We start from the raw sequence: 20,607 nt of genomic DNA on the forward strand, positions 1-20,607 counted from the left end.
CACAACCATGTACATGTGGTAGTGCCTACATACGACACACAACCTTCTATCACTAATCCATTCAGGATTCTTTTAAATACAATCTTTCAATATTCATGGGTGCTCATGCTGTTGACTGACTGCAGACTGACTTCATGGTTACCTTGGGTGGGTTAGACAGAGCTTGTGAATGGCTTCCACTTGGACTCACAAGCAACTGACCAGGACATACACACATGTGTCCGGATTAAGGCCAGCAAGGAGCTCAAGAAGCACACAGTTGTAGAGCTGCTGGCAGTGCAGAGCCTACTTGGCAGATTCAACAAGCAGCAGGCCTGGTCAAGGAATGGGCTTTCTTACATGGCTGCACCAATGGTCTATAGAATGACTCCATGGTCCAATACAAGGGCAAGTTTGTGTGGGTTGCTTAGGTTTCTTGATGTGCAGGGATGGGAAGCAAATGGGCAGTCTAGAGCTGTATGGCTCAGTAGTGTGTAGTAGGTGTTCAATAGGATAAAAAGGAAGCAGTGCAGTAGTAGTTTGAAACAGGTCACAGGCAAAGGTTGATGAAGAACATGTTTGTATAATTGCATGCCAATGTAAGCTCCTGCTGCTGTTGTTGTGGTTATTATGGTAGCAGGCTCCAGACTTGTAAAGAATTGAGGCAATGGATGCCTGTACAGGCCAGCTGGCTGTGCACTATATTGCACTATTCCACATGATGAGCAAGTGAGGTGACCAGGGCGACCCAGCTGCCCAGTGGGTCTGCAGACTGTTGTGTAATACATACGTATGTATATAATTCCTGTCGAATGTGGTTTGTGCCTACCCATGCAGTACAAGCTTCTATCCCCAATGATGGCAAATAGATGCTGATGACATGAATAATGAAGTCAGACAGCTTTCCAAAAATATGAGAATGTGTGTACTTAACAGTGGCAGGGAATCATGCAAAAGCTCATAAAATTTACAGTGTCTTAACCTCAAAACAGCAATTAAAATTCTACAACTGCAGTTCAGCAAATTACTAATTTGATAGTATCTCATGGCAACAGCCAGTAACATGATGGAACTTCCTTTTAGCATGTCGCTACTCGTAACAGCTTTCAAGGCCTGTTAGCAACTACACCCCTTGGCACCACTTAACAGCTTAAGTGAATTGAACAATTGCTAACAATTAGCTTCCCAAATCCCAAACAGCCGTCAAAATTTTTTTCTCGCCATCTGGGTGACCCACCCAGAGTGTAACATCCTGTCAACAATATCCTGTTGTGGCAGACAGCGCTCAATTACAGGTCCTTACAGCTGCTAACAGAACCTAGAAGCAGACAACTGTTAACAGTGTGGGCTCCAGGTATATGTCAGTCACAGGGCCAAACAGGACAAGACAGCCTCTAACCCAGTGTCTAACTGGCTGTTATGCAACGTTGACAACTATCGCCAGTAGCTGATAATGAGCCCGTCTGACAGCCCCGCCTAAGAAGTTAGACGCTGTTAGACCTCCTATGAGTTGGTAGGGCATGTGTCTATTTACGAGCGAATCTCTTGTTATGTGTACGGCATCCAAATCCAAGGCGGAAATTCCCGAGTACGACAACCATGTCAACTAACAACTGACAACTGGTTAAACGTAAACAGGATCTTCAGAGGACCACTCACAGTGAGTCCCGCGACTTGAGGTCCTTACGCCTCTCCGAACCTAAGCCTCTCTGTAAAATCCCTTAGCAACTGGAAGCGATTTCTTGCCGGGCACAGCGCGCACTTGTCCTCCAGGAACCTTCCAGGGTGTCTGGCTGTTGATGACATACACATCGCCCTTGTGCTGGCATCTCCTCAGACTCTCCGTGCGCTGCAGAGGCTGTGCTGGTGCGTATGTCTACCTGCCCATCGTCCCCCGGACACTATTAACAGTCACCCTGATCGGCCTGGCCCTCCTGCCCTCCTGTGCCGCCTGGCTCTCCTGCCCCTCCTTTGCCGCCTGGCCCTCCTGCCCCTCCTGTGCCGCCTGGCATTCCTGCCCCTCCTGTGCCGCCTGGCTCTCCTGCCCCTCCTGTGCCGCCTGGCCCTCCTGCCCCTCCTGTGCCGCCTGGCAATCCTGCGCCGCCTGTGCCGCCTGGCAATCCTGCGCCGCCTGTGCCGCCTGGCAATCCTGCCCCGCCTGTGCCGCCTGGCAATCCTTTGCCGGCTGTGCCGCCTGGCCATCCTGCGCCTCCTGTGCCGCCTGGCAATCCTGCCCCTCCTGTGCCGCCTGGCAATCCTGTGCCGGCTGTGCCGCCTGTCCTGCCCCTCCTGTGCCGCCTGGCAATCCTGCGCCTCCTGTGCCGCCTGGCATTCCTGCGCCGCCTGTGCCGCCTGGCTCTCCTGCCCCTCCTGTGCCGCCTGGCCCTCCTGCCCCTCCTGTGCCGCCTGGCAATCCTGTGCCGGCTGTGCCGCCTGGCAATCCTGTGCCGGCTGTGCCGCCTGGCAATCCTGTGCCGGCTGTGCCGCCTGGCAATCCTTTGCCGGCTGTGCCGCCTGGCCATCCTGTGCCGGCTGTGCCGCCTGGCCCTCCTGCCCCTCCTGTGCCGCCTGGCAATCCTTTGCCGGCTGTGCCGCCTGTGCCCATCCTGTGCCGCCTGGCAATCCTGTGCCGGCTGTGCCGCCTGGCCATCCTGTGCCGCCTGTGCCGCCTGGCAATCCTGTGCCGGCTGTGCCGCCTGGCAATCCTGTGCCGGCTGTGCCGCCTGGCAATCCTGTGCCGGCTGTGCCGCCTGGCAATCCTGTGCCGGCTGTGCCGCCTGGCAATCCTGTGCCGGCTGTGCCGCCTGGCAATCCTGTGCCGGCTGTGCCGCCTGGCAATCCTGTGCCGGCTGTGCCGCCTGGCAATCCTGTGCCGGCTGTGCCGCCTGGCAATCCTGTGCTGGCTGTGCCGCCTGGCAATCCTGTGTCGCCTGGCAATCCTGTGCCGGCTGTGCCGCCTGGCAATCCTGTGCCTCCTGTGCCGCCTGGCAATCCTGCCCCTCCTGTGCCGCCTGGCTCTCCTGCCCCTCCTGTGCCGCCTGGCAATCCTTTGCCGGCTGTGCCGCCTGGCCCTCCTGCCCCTCCTGTGCCGCCTGGCAATCCTTTGCCGGCTGTGCCGCCTGGCATTCCTGCCCCGCCTGTGCCGCCTGGCAATCCTGTGCCGGCTGTGCCGCCTGGCAATCCTGTGCCGGCTGTGCCGCCTGGCAATCCTTTGCCGCCTGTGCCGCCTGGCAATCCTGTGCCGGCTGTGCCGCCTGGCCATCCTGTGCCTGTGCCGCCTGGCAATCCTGTGCCGGCTGTGCCGCCTGGCAATCCTTTGCCGGCTGTGCCGCCTGGCAATCCTTTGCCGCCTGTGCCGCCTGGCAATCCTGTGCCGGCTGTGCCGCCTGGCCATCCTGTGCCGGCTGTGCCGCCTGGCAATCCTGTGCCGGCTGTGCCGCCTGGCAATCCTGTGCCGGCTGTGCCGCCTGGCAATCCTGTGCCGCCTGGCAATCCTGTGCCGCCTGTGCCGCCTGTGCAATCCTGTGCCGCCTGGCAATCCTGTGCCGGCTGTGCCGCCTGGCAATCCTGTGCCGGCTGTGCCGCCTGGCAATCCTGTGCCGGCTGTGCCGCCTGGCAATCCTGTGCCGCCTGTGCCGCCTGGCAATCCTGTGCCGGCTGTGCCGCCTGGCAATCCTGTGCCGCCTGGCAATCCTGTGCTGGCTGTGCCGCCTGGCAATCCTGTGCCGCCTGGCAATCCTTTGCCGGCTTTGCCGCCTGGCAATCCTGTGCCGGCTGTGCCGCCTGGCAATCCTGTGCCGCCTGGCAATCCTGTGCCGGCTGTGCCGCCTGGCAATCCTGTGCCGCCTGTGCCGCCTGGCAATCCTGTGCCGGCTGTGCCGCCTGGCAATCCTGTGCCGCCTGTGCCGCCTGGCAATCCTGTGCCGGCTGTGCCGCCTGGCCATCCTGTGCCGCCTGTGCCGCCTGGCAATCCATCTTTCCTTGGGACGAGTACGTGATAAGCAGACCTTCGGTCGTACAGTAGTGGACTAGGTGGCTTGCCGCCTAGGTGACTTGCGTTGTCTGGTCTGGGTGGGTGTCTTGTCTGCCTTGATCGTCTCACGTGAAGTGCACGGCCAGCTGGCTCTGCTCTTCACGAGTCTTGAGCCCACAATTAGAAGCACACACACAGTAGCCGGATGCGCCGGGGGGTCATTCGGTGCTCTGTTGGGAAAATGGGAAGCACCTTACTCCGTTTGGATTTGGATTTTGGATTTGGAGGATGCTCGACTCGGCTGCTGCTAGGGCCGCTGCCGCTACCGGAGGTGACAGGAAAATGGAAGGGCAGCGTGACGCGTGAATCTTCCAAGGAGACCCCTAAAGTCGGCCATATATCGCGGGAGCGCGCGAACGGTCAAATGCAACTAAGGGCCACGTGCAGGCGAAAGTGAATATCACACCCTCCTAAAAATATCTTGTTTCTTTGTGCATGAGGGCGTTTCTTTCTGTGCAGTGGGAAGCCACAGCGGCGACGTATGAAGTCGTACGAATGACGGTAAGGGAAAAGCATGGAAGATGCGCCCGGAAGATCCGTAAGTGGCACGAGCAATAGATTTAATTTTAAAAATGCAATCGATAACTTTATCAAGCTTCTTAGCCCGTTTCATTGCAAGCCAAGACTACTTTCCTACAGATGTCCGTACGTCAGGGACGACAGGAACATTTCGTCAGATGGTCGATTACGGAGTGCGCTTCCGTGGCCGCACAAGGAACGCCGGCCAACACGCACTGATTCACATATCTTTTGCTCTAATTAGCCCTTAGCGACATTTCGGTGCGCTCGTTCCTGCGCTTTGTCGTGTGTAGATCGTTATAAGACACAATACAGAAAAAACATGGACATGAGAAAAATATCGCTCGGCATATTATTGGAGCGAATTATTCCCTTCTTTTGGCACGTTGAGCCGTTTCCTTGGGAGGATCTCATGCGTCGACGAGGCATGCAGTCTCACGCATCACATAAACGCTTGATCACTTCCACATAAAAGGACAATAGTTTTACAACAGGTTAGATGATGCGCCTGAATTTCATGGCACCTACCGTAACGCGCTTTCAACAGTCCTGACTGTCGCGGACGATAGGAGTCGCTAACTGCCAGACGCCTTCGTGTAGCCCGACATGTCAAAATTTTACGACCTGGCAACTCTTTATTTCCGCCTTATCCCTTGAAATGTTCGGCGTGTACTGAACTGAAAAGATATACAAAAATTGTAAACCCAATAGAAAATCGAACGGCTCCTTGGTTCAGGCTCCTGGGTCCAAGCAATCCCTGTTACACAGAAACATTGACAAAACCCCGGTACACGAACAAGGCCGATGCTACCTAATGGTTAACCGATATTGTTTCCTATAAGCTGTGCCAAGACGTTCTGGATGACGTGTACGGCAACCGTGACATGATCTCACGGAAAACAAGGATAGGAAATGTCCCACTTGTCTTGTCCGAGGTCGCCTTGTCAGGCGGAGTCGGATACCTTTGGAAGTCCCTAGCACGGGCGCTGCACGCCGGGTTGCACACGAGCGCATGCCCTTGTACGCCGGGATCGCCTTCGCACAGCCCTTGCTGGTGACCTCTTCAGGATGCCGCTGCCAATACATAACCTCCTGACGGATCTTACAAAAATCCTGCTGAAGAAGATACGAAAGAGCCGTCGTTGTATGAATCCAATCCATTTTCCGCAGTGTATGGGAGTGGGAAAATGGTTGGTGTCCGATCAAAGGTATCATGTCTGAACAATCCAGTTAATCACATATAAACAAGGTCCATGGCATTACATGTGTGTTTAAGATTTTATGTGTCTTTTATGTTACCGTCATAAGAGTCCGCTACAATCCGTTCCAGATCGTTGACCAGAGGCCGTTCCAGAGACGTTGACGTTGACCACGCGTGTCGCGCGAAGAGGTGCCGGAAAAATATGTACTTTCTCTTGCCCTTCATCTAAACCGCTGCGTCCTCAAAGCCGATGTGCAGGTATTATTTCCCCTTTTCCAGGCCTAAACAACTTAGCATTGTATGTTGTTACAGGGTGGTTAACTTCGCCAGCGGCCCCCTTTCCCGGGGCAGTCCCTGCTCTCCCCTGCTAGAGGGGCACCCTAATCCGTCACCCCATCCGACTTCAGAATGTATTCGTTGGGTTCGGCAACTCACCACCAGCATCCAACCAAATCTAGCGGATCAACGGCGCATCAACTTAGTTCCTGGCCAGGTCGCATTGTGCATATTAAACTGCCTCAAGCTTCACATTACACAGCTCCAGCACCATCACATGACAACAGAACCCAGAAGTTCATGTTGTCTGACGTTCGTGTCCGATTCATTATTTGTAAACGCAGGGATATCCCGCCCGGGAAACCTTGTGAACACTTAAGTACCGTACCGCTATGGCCGATTGGTGACACCGGATTGGTGAAAATCACCAATCCAGTGGCAAAGGATAATCCGGGCTGGGATTGAGCGGCGGCCATCACCAATCCCTGTACGTTTTGGATCCAGGTCGGGTGCCGGACCGCCTAACTCGCAGAAAAGCACACATAAAGCAATATTTCCTACCAAACTTTACATTATATAGTCATTACATTAATAAATTATTACTTGGTCAGCAAGAGTTGCATCATGGCAGGAAGGCAGCGCACGATGTGAAGGGGGCAGTCCGGTTGGCGGCTTTCACCAATTCGGTGGCAATGGGAAAAAGTGGACGGGGTAACACCAAACCGTATCACCAGTTCCGGTGTTGGAAAGATTAATTCTAGAAGCGTTTTTTACTTTCACCAATCCAGAAATCACCAATCGGCCATAGCGGTACGGTAACTGTGTTGCGTGTAATGAACGCAGCCGGGCCCCTCACCAAACAGCGGGCAGCATCCAAATCCCGCCATTCCTCGTTTAGCACATCGTAAGCTAATGCAGTTTCGTTTATGTTGCTGGGCTTTGGAGGCAAACAGAGCACGAAGGGGCAAGTACCATGTCCCCAGGGGGCAGCGGTTTTGCCACTGTTGTGGTACTAATAGCCGAACCGAGGATGAAAAACACGTGTTATTGGAATGCCCAGCCTATAATGATATTCGTGCTGAAGAGGGATTCGATCATCAACAGAGCATGTTGGAGGCCATGAAATGGGAACCCGCACGTCTTGCGAGGATGTTGGAACGTATGTGGGCTCACCGAAACTCAATTACCCCCTTTGGACGCTAGTCTGGGCTGATGTGCGGTATTTTCCTTTCCTCCGCGGCTTTTAGGCGTTGTGGTATTGCCCTTGGGCCTTCGGCTCGTATGGGTAGTTTTACAGGTATGGGGTCACGCACCCCCAACCATGTAACACACACACACACACACACAAATCCTGCCTCGTCCACCACGCAGCCCCGAAGTAATCCACCTTCACCCAAACCTTGCACCCCAAAGGATCAACCCGCCGGCATTGCAGCCCTGCAGTCCGAAAGACACTTCCCGAAACTAAACCTCTGTCCACTCAAAGCACCGTACCTAGCCATCCACAAACATAGCAAAGCAAGTCAAACCCCTCGGCCCGCACCGCGTCCTCATTTCACCCCGGTTCGATCGTCATTTTCCTTAGCTCCAAGTCCTGCCAACTAACTGTGTACTGACGTAACTGCGCTTTCCAGGAAAAAAAACGCTGTCGAGCTGTCGTCCCCCAGGCCGTTGTGTCTCCTGACGCCACACACTTTGCGACTTCAATGCATGTGCCCCGGATAAGAAGAAAGATAGTTGCCCCGGAAGAAGCACCGCAACACATACACACAAGTACCGCTCAAGACACCGCGCTCTGAACGCGAACAAAACCTGCCTACTGCCCTTCCTGTGCCGCCTGGCAATCCTGCCCCTCCTGTGTCGCCTGGCAATCCTGCCCCTCCTGTGCCGCCTGGCCCTCCTGCCCCTCCTGTGCCGCCTGCTCCTCCTGTGCCGCCTGCTCCTCCTGTGCCGCCTGGCCCTCCTGTGCCGCCTGCCCCTCCTGCCCCTCCTGTGCAGCCTGGGCTCCTAGATGTTCCTCCTCCTCACTACCACAGCGCTCTTGATCCGGCTGCAGCTCGGGCAGCTGCGTCTGCTGCAGCAACTCCTCCGCCTCCGCCAACCTCGACCCCTCGGGTTCGGTATGGTGCTCGCCCTCCTGCGGGTGCCCCTGTCGTGCACCTGCCGCCCGCCGCCGAGCCCGCTCCCGCTGCAGACGGCGCCGCTGAGTATTAGACATCACCTTATCACCGCCACCGCTGCCGCCGCCACTGCCGCCATCACTGCCTCGCCATATAGACGGACTCTTCTGCGCCGCGGCAGCCTCCCCGTGTGCTGGTAGAGGCCCACCAGCCGCTGCACCTTCGCCCTGGTTTACGACAGGATGAGGAGCTCGTGCCGCGACAGGTGTAGGTCGCACGGCGCCGGTAGCGCCGACGACGCCAGCTCGCAGCGTGGCCAGCTCCCTCGGCACCGGCGGTAACAGCTTCATCTGTACGGCCACAGATTGCATGTTCGACTCCAGGCATGCTAAAGCCAATTCCCGTGAGGTGATTGCCGTCTCACGTGCCGCCACGGACGCCTCTCTTGCACATACGGCTGACTCCCGCGCGATCAGCGCTGACTCCCGGGCCGACAAGGCAACATCCCAGCCTGCTGCCGCGCAGCGCTGCGCCGCCGCTAGCGGGTCCCGGGTGGCGGCGGAAGGTCCCGCCGCCTCCACCGCGCCGTATCCAGATTCTAGCGGGTCCCCCGCCTCCGCAGCAGGTTCCAACTTTGGAGTCTCTTCAGCCGCCTCCGACGCATCCGCCGCCTCCGTCGTACGGCGGCCCGGCGAATGCTGCTGTTGGATACTGGCGCCGTCGCCGCCGTCGCCACGGCCGCTGCTACCGCCGCCGCCGTGGCCAGAAGCCAAGGGATCGCTGGCAGCAGCCGGGTCGCTGGCTTCCATCTTTCCTTGGGACGAGTACGTGATTTCGGTCGTACAGTAGTGGACTAGGTGGCTTGCCGCCTAGGTGACTTGCGTTGTCTGGTCTGGGTGGGTGTCTTGTCTGCCTTGATCGTCTCACGTGAAGTGCACGGCCAGCTGGCTCTGCTGTTCACGAGTCTTCAGCCCACTGTTAGAACACCACACACAGTAGCCGGATGCGCCGGGGGGTCATTAGGTGCTCTGTTGGGAAAATGGGAAGCACCTTACTCCGTTTGGATTTGGATTTTGGATTTGGAGGATGCTCGACTCGGCTGCTGCTAGGGACGAGGCCGCTACCGGAGGTGGCAGGAAAATGGAAGGGCAGCGTGACGCGTGAATCTTCCAAGGAGACCCCTAAAGTCGGAAGAGTCCTCGGCCATATATCGCGGGAGCGCGCGAACGGTCAAATGCAACAAGGGCCACGTGCAGTCGAAAGTGAATATAACAATCTAATAAGAAAATATTGTTTCTCTGTGCACGAGGGCGTTTCTTTCTGTGCAGTGGGAAGCCACAGCGGCGACGTATGAAGTCGTACGAACGACGGTAAGGGAAAAGCATGGAAGATGCGCCCGGAAGATCCATAAGTGGCGCGAGCAACAGATTTATTTTGAAAACATGCAATTGATAACATTAGCAGGCTTCTTATCCCGTTTCGCTGCAAGCCAAGGCTACTTTCCTACAGATGTCCGTACGTCAGGGACGACAGGTACATTTCGTCAGATGGTCGATTACGGAGTGCGCTTCCGTGGCCGCACACCAAGGAACGCCGGCCACCACGGATTGATTCACATACTCTTTTGCTCTAGTTAGCCCTTCGCGTCGTGTGTAGATCGTTACAAGACAGAATACAGAAAAAACATGGACATGGGAAAAATATCGCTCGGCATATTCTTGGAGCGAATTAGTCCCTAACGTTAGCAGGTTGAGCCGCTTCCTTGGAGGATTCCATGCGTCGACGAGGCATGCAGTCTCACGCATCACATAAACGCTTGATCACTTCCACATAAAAGGACAATAGTTTTACAACAGGTTAGATGATGCGCCTGAATTTCGTGGCACCTACCGTAACGCGCTTTCAACAGTCCTGACTGTCGCGGACGATAGAAGTCGCTAACTGCCAGACGCCTTCGTGTAGCCCGACATGTCAAAATTTTACGACCTGGCAACTCTTTATGTCCGGCTGATCCCTTGAAATGTTCGGCGTAAACTTAACCGAAAATTGAAAAATTGTAAACCCAATAGAAAATCGAACGGCCCCTGGGTTCAGGCCCCTGGGTCCAAGCAATCCCTGTTTCAGAAACATTGACAAAACCCCGGTACACGAACAAGGCCGATGCTACCTAATGGTTAAGCGATATTGTTTCCTATAAGCTGTGCCAAGACGTTCTGGATGACGTGTACGGCAACCGTGACATGATATTACGGAAAACAAGAATAGGAACTGTCCCACTTGTCTTGTCCAAGGTCGCCTTGTCAGGCGGGGTCAGATACGTTGGAAGTCTCTATTGCACACGAGTGCATGCCCTTGTACCCGGGATCGTCTTCGCACAGCCCTTGCTGGTGTCCTCTTCAGGATGCCGCTGCCAATACATAACCTCCTGACGGACCTTACATAAATCCTGCTAAAGAGGATCCGAAAGAGCTGTCGTTGTATGAATCCAATCCACTTCCTGCAGTGTGTGGGAATGAAAAAATGGTTGATGTCCGACCAGAGGTATCATAATTGAATAATCCAGTTACCGCTATTAATCACATGTAAATAATAAACATAATATTGCATGTTTGTTTAAAATCGTATAATTGTGTAATTGTATTGTGTGTCCTTTATGTTACCGTCATAAGAGTCCGCTGCAGTCCGTTCCAGATCATTGAGGGTGACCACACCACGCCGTGTCGCGCAAGGTGCCGGGAAAATATGTACTCTCTCTTGTCCTTCATCTAAAACCGCTGCGTCCTTTTCAAAGCCGATGTGCAGGTCGTTTTTCCGCTTTTCCAGGCCTAAACAGCTTAGCGAGTTGCGCGTAAATTGCCTGAAGCATAACACAGCTCCAGCACCATCACAATGACAACACGACCCAAAAGTTCATGTTGTCTCAGGTTCGCGTTCGATTGATTTTTTGTAAACGCAGGGATATCCCGCCCGGGAAACCGTGTGAACACTTAAACAACTGTGTTGCGTGTAATATAACGCAGCCGGGCCCCTCCACCAAACAGCGGGCAGCATCCAAATCCCGCCTCGTCCACCACGCAGCCCCGAAGTAATCCACCTTCACCCCAATCTTGCACCCGAAAGGAGCAACCCGCCAGCATTGCAGCCCTGCAGTCCGAAAGATACTCGTAATCTAAATCTCTGTCCACTCAAAGCACCGTATCCAGCCATCCACAAACATAGCAATACCCCGCAAAGCAAGCCAAACCCCTCGGCCCGCGCCACGTCCTCATTTCACCTCGGTTCGATCGTCATTTTCCTTAGCTCCAAGTCCTGCCCACTAACTGTGTACTGACGTAGCTGCGCTTTCCAGGGAAAAAACGCTGTCGAATTCTCCTCAAACGTCCCCCAGGCCGTTGTGTCTCCTGACGCCACACACTTTGCTACATCAATGCATGTGCCCCGGATAAGAGATAATTGCCCCGGAAGAAGCACCGCAACACATGCACACAAGTACCGCTCAAGACACCGCGCTCTGAACGCGAACAAAACCTGCCCACTCGAAAACTCCCAAACCAGCTTCTCCTCCTCTTTTCACCTGCACGCGAGGTGCGGACTCACTAAAGGCTCTCCAACCTGGCTTTACTTTGACTTCACATTATCCTGCCCGTGCCAGTAGGCACCATGCACATGCTGAACCGGCCCTTCGCCAGGTTCGTTTATAGCCCGGCGCTCATCTCCACTAAGGGACGTATGGAGCCCACCGTGCGCCAAAGCCCGACCAGGCCCGGACAACGCCGCACTGACAAACTACACCACGACAACGCCTTCGCTGAAGGCACCACCACTCCTCCTCCTCCTCCAGCTTAATACCACTACTTGCCAGCTGCGCAAGACTACGTTACTTGACGTCCACAAGCTCCACGTCAAACTCGAGCGTGGAGTTGGAGGGAATCGTGCCCTTGACGCCAGCAGCGCCATACGCCAGCTGCGGCGGGATGACCAGCCGGCGCTTGTCGCCCACTCGCATGCCCTCCACACCCAGGTCCCAGCCCTGCACAGGTGAGAGCAGCTCGTTAGGGCAGGGCGGACAGACGGGGGGCCGTCAGGTCCTTGGATGGTCGGAGAAGAGGCAGCGACAACAACTTGTCCCGGGCAAAGGAGAGTGATCGACCAAAAGCGATGAAGGAAAGAAGCCAGCTAGCCCGACGCAAAGACACGTACAACGCATCCTACGGGCGCAAGGACAGTCGTCACCGCTCTTTTCCTTCCGGCCCGACCCGCGGCTCTCACCTTGATCACTTCTCCCACGCCTGGATCGGTACACGGTAGGTGCATGATGTGGTAGATGCATTTTTAATCCCAACAGCCGAAAGCCAAAAGCAACGGCAGACGCCGTCCGGACGGGTTGGCAACGGGAAGATGCATTCGTGTACACCGTATTGCGTTGCAAAGTTTTGGGATGGCCGGAGGGGCAGCAGAAAGGGCAGAGCATGGGGAAAGGGGCGCCAAAAAAAAGTTAACCGACTGGACCATAGAGAATGGAGCCAGAAGCCGAGTGGGTGACCAAGCGGGTGCAGCATCACCACCCAGGGGGCAAGGCACCTCTCGGCGTCCGGACAATATAGGACGGATATTCCCGCGCCATCTAGTGAAGCCTAATGCAGGTAGGTAACCGTGCGGGTTGCGGCGTGACACAGCGACGATGCCATATGGCAGCAGCCCTCTCCGGGAGAGAACCCCCTCTTCTTTTTGCTTCACAGCCAAACATCAGCCTATCCCATAAGGCCCATTATCCCTGCGAACAGCCATCCACTATCGCCGCGTCCGACCCCACACAAACCCTTCTTCCGGCAGGAAATGGAGTTGTCCGGGAAGGAATTTTCGATGCCCCAGCGGGGCCAGACCCCACACCCACCTAGACGGAACTGGAACGGCTTCTGGCCGCTCTTGTCGAACACCTTGCCATTCGACTTGAGCCGCCCAGTGTAGCGAACCAGCACCTTCTGTCCGGGCTTGGCCAGCTTGCCGTGCGGGTTGCCGAACGAAACATCCTCAATCTGCGCCGTACATGTGTACCGTAGACAAGACACGTATTCGCATGAGCACGAGCCTGCAAACACCCTAGGTATTGAATTACATGGGAGTGCAGTACATCGCCCAACTGCGCTTGTGTGTATTTGTCAGGCCAGCAACACCACGCCCGTTACCATGGGCCCAAGAAATCGGCCTCAACGGGTCCATGCGGTAAGGAGGGGCGCCACCAGAGCAAGAGAGCAAAGGTCAGGTCCTAGGGATTGGAGAGAACGCATCCGCCCATGCGGGTGCATCTGTGAGAGAAAAGAGAGTTCGCTCTGCCCTAGGTGCCCGTGTGACAGGCCCGACCGGCTAACATCTACATTACCACCCGCAGTCCAAAGACACGGAAGGGAGTCGGAAAGGCGCGAGGCCTTAGGGTGGGTTTGTGGAGAGGGCCTTGGAATCGGCGCGAGGCCAACGGCTTTTGCTGATGGTGGCTGTGGTTCGGCCGAGATGAGTGGTGGTGGTTATTGTGATGGTGGGAAGCTGGGAGGGCCCACCGCCAACTTCAATGCGGTGATTTACATACCGTCAACCTTTACCGAGAGTGACTCCAAAGAGAGAGAGGAAAAGGGAGAGGGAAAGAGCGGGAAAAGAAGGGGTGCTGTACAAAATCAGAGACAGGAGGCAGCGGAGGGAGCCCTCACCTCGAAGCCATTCGGGTGACGCCGGATGTTCTTCTTGCCCGGCTTCAACTCCTTCTCAGCGTCCTTCTTCTCAACCTGCTTCTTCTCGGCCGGCTTCGCATCCTTCTTCACTTCCTGCTTCTGGTCTTGCTTCTGAGCCTTGTCATTTTGCTGCTTTTGTTTCTGCATGTCCTTAGTCTCCTTCCCCGTAGCGACAGGTTGAGGCGTCGGCTGCTGCTGCTGCCTGCAGGGTTATACGGCCGCGATCCAACAGGAGCGAACGCGAGCTTAGATGTGCAGTGAAGCCCTTCTCCGCGCACACGACTCTTATGCGCGCACACGACTGTGCGCGGGAAAGCAAACACGTGTTGCTATTCCCAAACAAATGCATCTGCGACCTTGCTCCATCCCTCCTCCCTGTTTCTTATCATATCCGCCAATGCCCCGTTCTTGGCCTTCCGTCAACCCCCTGCTTGCCTAGCTCGCTCATGTCCCTGATCACACCCTAGGCTGTGTGATGTGTGAAACAAGACACCGATATGATATGCGGTGTTCACGGCCCCCGATATGATACTTACCCGACGGCTTGCTTCTTGGCGGCTGGGCCGTCCGCCTTTGCCACACCATTTGCCGACGGTTTGGAAGCTTCCGCGGGCCGCTTGCCAGCCTGCGAAGCGAAACAGCAGCCAAAAGGTTGTTGAAACAGACGGATACCGATGAGCAGAACAAAAAGGCACGAAATTAAAGGCCCCGTGCCAGTCCAAGGACCCACGCTGTCATCTGCATGACATCGCAGAAAACAACAATACTACACAGCGCAAAAAAGAAACCCTATATATAGGACGACTCCCTCCCTGCTCCGCCTCCAGAGAGCTCCTCGCCTACTGCGCCACGCACACCGCCAAATGATGCCGCTATCGGTAGAAAGAGGACCACGCAACCAGGCATTTACATATGCTGTGGGTAAAGTGGTCGATATCATAGGAGCGCTGCAAGTGCTGTCGCTGCAGGTACAGCAGGAGCCAAAAAAGCGGCGCTTATCAACACACTCTCCATACTTCGCAAACGCTCCATAGTTCACTTGCATTTTTAGGCGCGGGCGTGTCCTCCTCCTCCTCCGCTTCTTCCTCCTCGTCCTCCTCCTCGTCATCGTCTTCATCTTCTTCCTCCTCGTCCTCCTCATCTTCGTCGTCCTCTTTAGCCTTCTCCTTGCCCTTGGGCGCCGTCGCCTTGTTTGCAGCCTGTCGCAAGCCGAAGACAGAGCCTTGATGACAAGCGCCGACACAGCCGACGGTGACGCGGACGGGGAGAGCTGAGCCGGGCCCAGTAAATAACCACGCATCCTATCTCGGAAAAGGAAACCTTGATGAACTCAAGAACGGCGCATGCTCAAGCAAAGCATGGGCTGCAGCTCCGGCAACCAATCCTCTCCAACAGCCGCCACCACGTTCATATATAAAAAGTTCAAAACCCTGACCGGAACGCACCCCACACAATGCCCTTCTCCGCCATCCGCAATGCACGACACGGTTACCCGAGGGGAAAACTCGTTGTCCCCCCTCTCAACGGTCGAGCAGTTCCAACCGTCAGCCGTACCTTGGCGTCCTTCTTGCCACCCTTCTCTGCCTTCTTGTTCCCCTCCGCTGCCACAGCCTCCTGCCCCTGGTCGGTGATGTCCTCAATCACCACATGCGGCTTCCGCTTGGCTCGTTTCAGCACGGCCTCATAGCCAAACATCTCGTCGTCCTCGTCGCCGTCCATATCCATGGAATCCTCGTTTTCGTCATCCTCTTCTTCGTCCTGAGAGAGGAAAGGCGGGCCAGGGAGCAAGCGACCCGTGGGTCATTTGTCCAACCCGTCTTAGCTTAGGTACATCTGTAGAAGAACACGCTCCTTCCCCCTCATCCACGTTTGACCCGAATCCCTGATCATGGTAAATCCCTTTCCTCGTGTACAATGGGAGGTAAAATGTCGGGCAACTTTCATGTCGTGTAATTGAAACCCTAAAAACCCTAAAACCCTTGAAGACGTATTTCAGCAGTGTGAATAAACTATGGCACGGATGCTTTTGGAGCAGTTTTTGCCCCTCAACAGGTCTTCGTCCCACACACCTCGTCCAGGCCATCGAGATCATCATCATCATCATCGTCGTCGTCCTCATCCTCATCGTCTTCGTCGTCATCATCATCACCGTCGCCATCGCCACGGCTGCCGCGGATGGGGAAGCCCAGAGCTCCCGGCTGGTACTCGCCATCCTCGTCGTCCTCATCCTCATCCTCATCGTCCTCATCCACCAACTGAGCGGACATGCCGCCAGCAAGCAAAACGGCAAGTCAACCAAACAGGAGGGACGCCAACACATGAGCATATATAACAAGCAGACGGTTCAGAAATGCACACTTGTTCCAACCCATGCAAGTTACAAGTTATAAGTTCCGCACAAGTGCGGGGGTGTCCGTAAAAGCCGGGGGGCCCATGGACGGTGCATCACTCGACGAGGCCCCAAAGCAGCCCTAAACCCACATGCTGAAGCCCCGACCTACCAAAGACCCACTTCCTCCGCATCACCGCAGCACGAACGTCATCGCCACCATCGCAAGCCCCATGCAGCCTAAGACCCCGACCTCGTGCGCCGATAGCCCCGTCCATCTGGGTAACCCCCAATCTGATTACCCAAATGGGGATCAAACCAACGACAAGATCGCGACGCCGAGGGGCCCAGCCTCAACCCCTCCCGTGCCGGTTCTTCTTCGCCCTCTGGTTGCACTGAAGCGGAACCCAAAGCCCTCAGTCCCAGGTGACCCAGATGAGGACAGCAAGAGGGCAATCCTTAATATATCGAGTTAGCTATCGAGTTTCACTCCAGCAGGTGACTGACCGGGGGCATGTATGCCGGGTGTCTGGTCTGCTCGTGTGGCTTTCCTAGTCTCTTACAATGCAAGTGTGGAGGCGCTGGAAACCCTAAGCCCAAGCTGCAGCCCCAGCCCTAGCCCAGGTCGGTCCACAGAACCCACAACCCACCTGGGGGGGCGTGTAGTACCCCGACAGGTGCACTGCGTGTTCCCCAATCACCGAAAACTCCGAATACTGAGGAATTCAGAAAGGGTAAATTAACAACGAGGCGTTAAAGATGATGAGGAACAAATTAAAAGTTTGGAGGAAAGACGAGGAGACGAGTTGGGTACATAGAGGGAAAGGTGGGAGAGGGGGAAACGCCTTGGCAGAACGAGGACGAGTTAAAAGCACTGTAGTAGCCGGTACACAGTACGGCACACATGTCAACTACATGTACACGCAAAACGCTCGACCAGCATCTTGAGAGGCCTTTTCTGGGGCCAGCTACTAAAATCACGGAGAGCCTGGAGGACATTTCGTCGTCAAGGGAAACGGCCCTGGGCTATATATGCGCTCAGCGTTGGCCAGGGATATGAAACCGCCAAAATGAACCAGGGCTGTGGGTGTGCATTTGCAACGTGTGTGCATTCCGAAGCGGGTGCGGCCAAGGGGCGAAACCGAGTCCTCCGTTACTGCTTGTCAGGGGCGTATGGGAAGGGTCAGGATGAGGCCGTGTTGTATATTTTCATAGTACTAGCCCCAGGTCGGCTCCAGTACTTGTTTAAGTTCCGCTCAAACAGTACTAACCGGAGTCCATGCTGCGGGTGCGCAGGACGGCAGAAACTCCGACGATGGCATCAACGACGGCATCGTGGCCCTAGCTTTCTCCACGCTGATATAGTTACAAACGCCTTAAACGGCTTACCTGGGATAACAAAAATCCTAAGAGGCGTATGTTCCCTCTAATTATTTAATCCGTTACTAAGCATAGGTCACGCCGCCCTTCAACCCCTTGTCAACACCTTGGGCCCACCTGTGAGAAAAATAAATCCAGCACCGCGGTATCGGTGCGACCAGCAGTGAGGGTACAAACGATTAGCGGCTCCTCCTTTGAGTCGGAAGCCACAGCCAAAGCCACGCGCTGGCCTTCAGGAACTGTCGGCGCGATGGCCGCCTGCGACAGGTGAAGGTTCCATTCTTCCGGCGGCGGGACGAAGGCATGCGGCTTCCCTGGTTTGACAACGACCCCCCAGAACGACATGGTAATCGTGTGTGGCGAGTTGGCGCGATGGAATCGCCGAAACAAGTCAGTAGTGGGTGTTGCAATTCAGAAGATTGGTCGAGTTGCCCCGCTGATTTTTTATATGGATAATGCTTGATAAGCTGGATAAGGGAGGGAATTCTGGGACCTGAACGAATAATTCGGCAATGATCACCGTTTAAATCGTTTGATGCATGAAAGCCAGGTTTTACCGCAGAGACAAGCATATACCAAAGATTGCTATTCTCCGCAGCAACATTAATATTTTGGTTTCCGAGCCGTCAGGTTCTGGAGCGGCTCGGAGCATGGTTTCGGAAGGAGAGAGCAGACGACGGTTCCCGAGGGACTACCTTCATTTTGTAAAGTTACTAGTTGCGCACGCTTGAGTTAAATAACGGCATTGGTGTTGTCTCACGCCCGCAGTTGCCATGTGAAGCGGCCGATGCAGATGGTGTCATGTCCTTCCTTGCAATTCAGGTTCTCTTTACTTGCACAGTAGCTTAACTAATTAGCGTAAGCTGTACGTATTCCCTTTGGGTATCTGTAAGGGCCAACCCGAGGGGTTGGGGTGACGGGAAGGCCAGGGCAGGAGGATTGTCCTTCATGCTGAGGTTTTCCGCCGCCCGAACAGGGGAGGTCCGAGAATCCCTGGCAGACAGCATCTCCGAAGCTTCTACAGACAGACACGCGCGATCATACACATGCGGCAAGGGTCGACTCACTTGTTCTTTATGTTATGGTGTCGTCTGCCCCAGTGGCGGTGCAGCGTGTATCTCGTTCGGAGCTCCCAGCTGCGGAGACTGCTCGAAAGGTTGGGGCGGCGATGAACACGGCTGCATGGCAGACAGGCCCGCCATTACCGAGTCCAAGCACTCCGCTGCGTCCCTCCAGTCCTCGAGCGCCAGGCTCACCCCGTAGCGGCGAATGAGTGTATATAATATAAAAACATGGGGGGATATTATCACTCAAAAATGACCCAAAAGTATATATGCAAGTAGTGCATAGGCACTACTGGTAAGGCACGGACCACTGACCCCGGGAGATCCCGGGATCGAGACCTGTCGTGATCGAGAAGCCTTCCGATGATGGACGGAAAAGTCGATGAACAATGGTACCCCGGGACAATGTGATCATGCGAGCAGTTCAGGAGTTAGGTTGAGCCGCCATCTGACCGACAGATTCCGTTGGATGCCGGTGGTGGCTGCGGAACCTGAGCGATCTACAGAGAAGTTGCCTAGGGACTGGATGAGGGTGCCCCGAAACACCGGGGAAGGCAGGGTTTCGCAGGGTAGCTGCCACGGGAGAAGATATGCCCCCCTGTTCCTCACATCATGCCAGCTGCTTCCGGCTCACCACCCGTGTTTGTCGGGACAACATGAAGTACAACAAGCGGGGGAAATGCCTGAATGTCGTTATTTTGCAAGTACAAGAGAACGTCACTGTTCGTAAGCCGATTACAGGGGAGGGTAGGAATAGCCGAAGACCGGGTCATCAGTCACCTACAACTTGGGCGCCTACATTTTCCTGTCGAAGTACAGAAGCCGTACAGAACAGGTCGTACAAAGCCCGCCGTCCACATTGGCAAAGCTCGCCACCGACTACATTCATCAGCAGGTGCCCTGCAATCTGCCATTAAGCCACCCCAAAGGTGTCTCTGTTTTACGGACGAAATATGTAGAAGTCCCGAAGAAGGGAACAGACAAACATACGGGTGAATATCATCAATCAAGGCTTTCCTTACACATTAACATGTTTACATTTACATGACTGATCGACATCAAAGACTTACTAGCATGGATTCGTGGCCTTTTCATCTTACGACGGGATTGGCAACCACCATGCGCCCTCTCATACTCAAACACATTTCTACCACCATCCCCTCAGCAGCATCCACATGAAAATGTTTGCGTGGATGGTTCGGTTGCGGCCCTACCTAATTCTGAAGCCTGGAGCTCATTACCAAGAGCCAACTGTGCCTTCCTACACTTCGAAAACCCAGCTAAACCTAGTCCGCCAAAGCACGAGCGACGGCTCGCCAGAGTTCACTTAGTCGTGTGTGCGACAGTGGTGGCGAGCCTCTTCTCTTTGCCATGCTGAAATGCAATAGTGTGTAATTTTCTCTTCGTGGTGGAATGCTGACGTTGACAATTAGTAGATAGACATGAGGCCAGCGACTTGCTTTGGTGAGCCAGCACTGCTGACTCGATGCTTAGCGTTGACAACCTCGTTTGAAAGGAAAGGCCTGGTAGCCCTCCACGGTAATTGAGTACGTGCATAGGATGAATGTCAAATGGATGAGATCTTAAACTTGTAATGATGCATGAAACAGCTGGGCCAAATCGCCGCACCCTACGTATTCTGAGGCGGCACAAAGGCTGGAAATTAAAACCACAAAACCGCACAAAACCGATCTCGCAAAACCGCACAAACCGAACACATGTAGACGAGGGACTTACGACACAGAGGACATCATGAAGAAACGCAAAGCATTATCCCGTATCTTTAAACTTCAGAACCAGCTTTATCCTCAGCACGTTCCGTTGTGGCCTTCGTTACCTGCGATAGTCCGACTGCTCACTCGTTACGTGAAACGGACGGGCGGTAAGTCGGCGTGCATTTACGTATGCTTCCGGAATCGAAGTTGACTGTAAATTCGACAGACTTGTTGACGGCTGGCAGCAAAGCTTTACTTTGGAGGCGGT

The 20,607-nt window shown here is 54.9% G+C and overlaps 3 protein-coding genes across 3 annotated transcripts; all 3 read right to left on the reverse strand.

Annotated features, from left to right (window-relative positions):
* Positions 1 to 1,855: 1,855 nt before the first annotated feature.
* Positions 1,856 to 5,746, reverse strand: VOLCADRAFT_85885 (uncharacterized protein; the record flags this gene model as incomplete). Its single annotated transcript, XM_002945988.1, has 3 exons — positions 1,856 to 3,959; positions 4,205 to 4,274; positions 5,494 to 5,746. The coding sequence occupies 3 exons, from the start codon at positions 5,744 to 5,746 to the stop codon at positions 1,856 to 1,858; spliced, it is 2,427 nt and encodes an 808-aa protein (XP_002946034.1).
* A 2,078-nt stretch (positions 5,747 to 7,824) lies between these two features.
* On the reverse strand, positions 7,825 to 8,937 carry VOLCADRAFT_85886 (uncharacterized protein; the record flags this gene model as incomplete). The annotated part of the gene is made up of 1 exon (XM_002945989.1): positions 7,825 to 8,937. The coding sequence occupies one exon, from the start codon at positions 8,935 to 8,937 to the stop codon at positions 7,825 to 7,827; it is 1,113 nt and encodes a 370-aa protein (XP_002946035.1).
* Positions 8,938 to 12,005: 3,068 nt separating this feature from the next.
* On the reverse strand, positions 12,006 to 13,164 carry VOLCADRAFT_55081 (uncharacterized protein; the record flags this gene model as incomplete). The annotated part of the gene is made up of 3 exons (XM_002945990.1): positions 12,006 to 12,158; positions 12,398 to 12,417; positions 13,023 to 13,164. Coding segments are annotated over 3 exons (315 nt in total), but the record flags the coding sequence as incomplete, so codon positions are not given.
* Between the last annotated feature and the right edge of the window lie 7,443 nt (positions 13,165 to 20,607).

This window comes from Volvox carteri (assembly GCF_000143455.1).
Source record: "Volvox carteri f. nagariensis unplaced genomic scaffold VOLCAscaffold_1, whole genome shotgun sequence".
Classification (NCBI taxonomy): Eukaryota; Viridiplantae; Chlorophyta; class Chlorophyceae; order Chlamydomonadales; family Volvocaceae; genus Volvox; species Volvox carteri.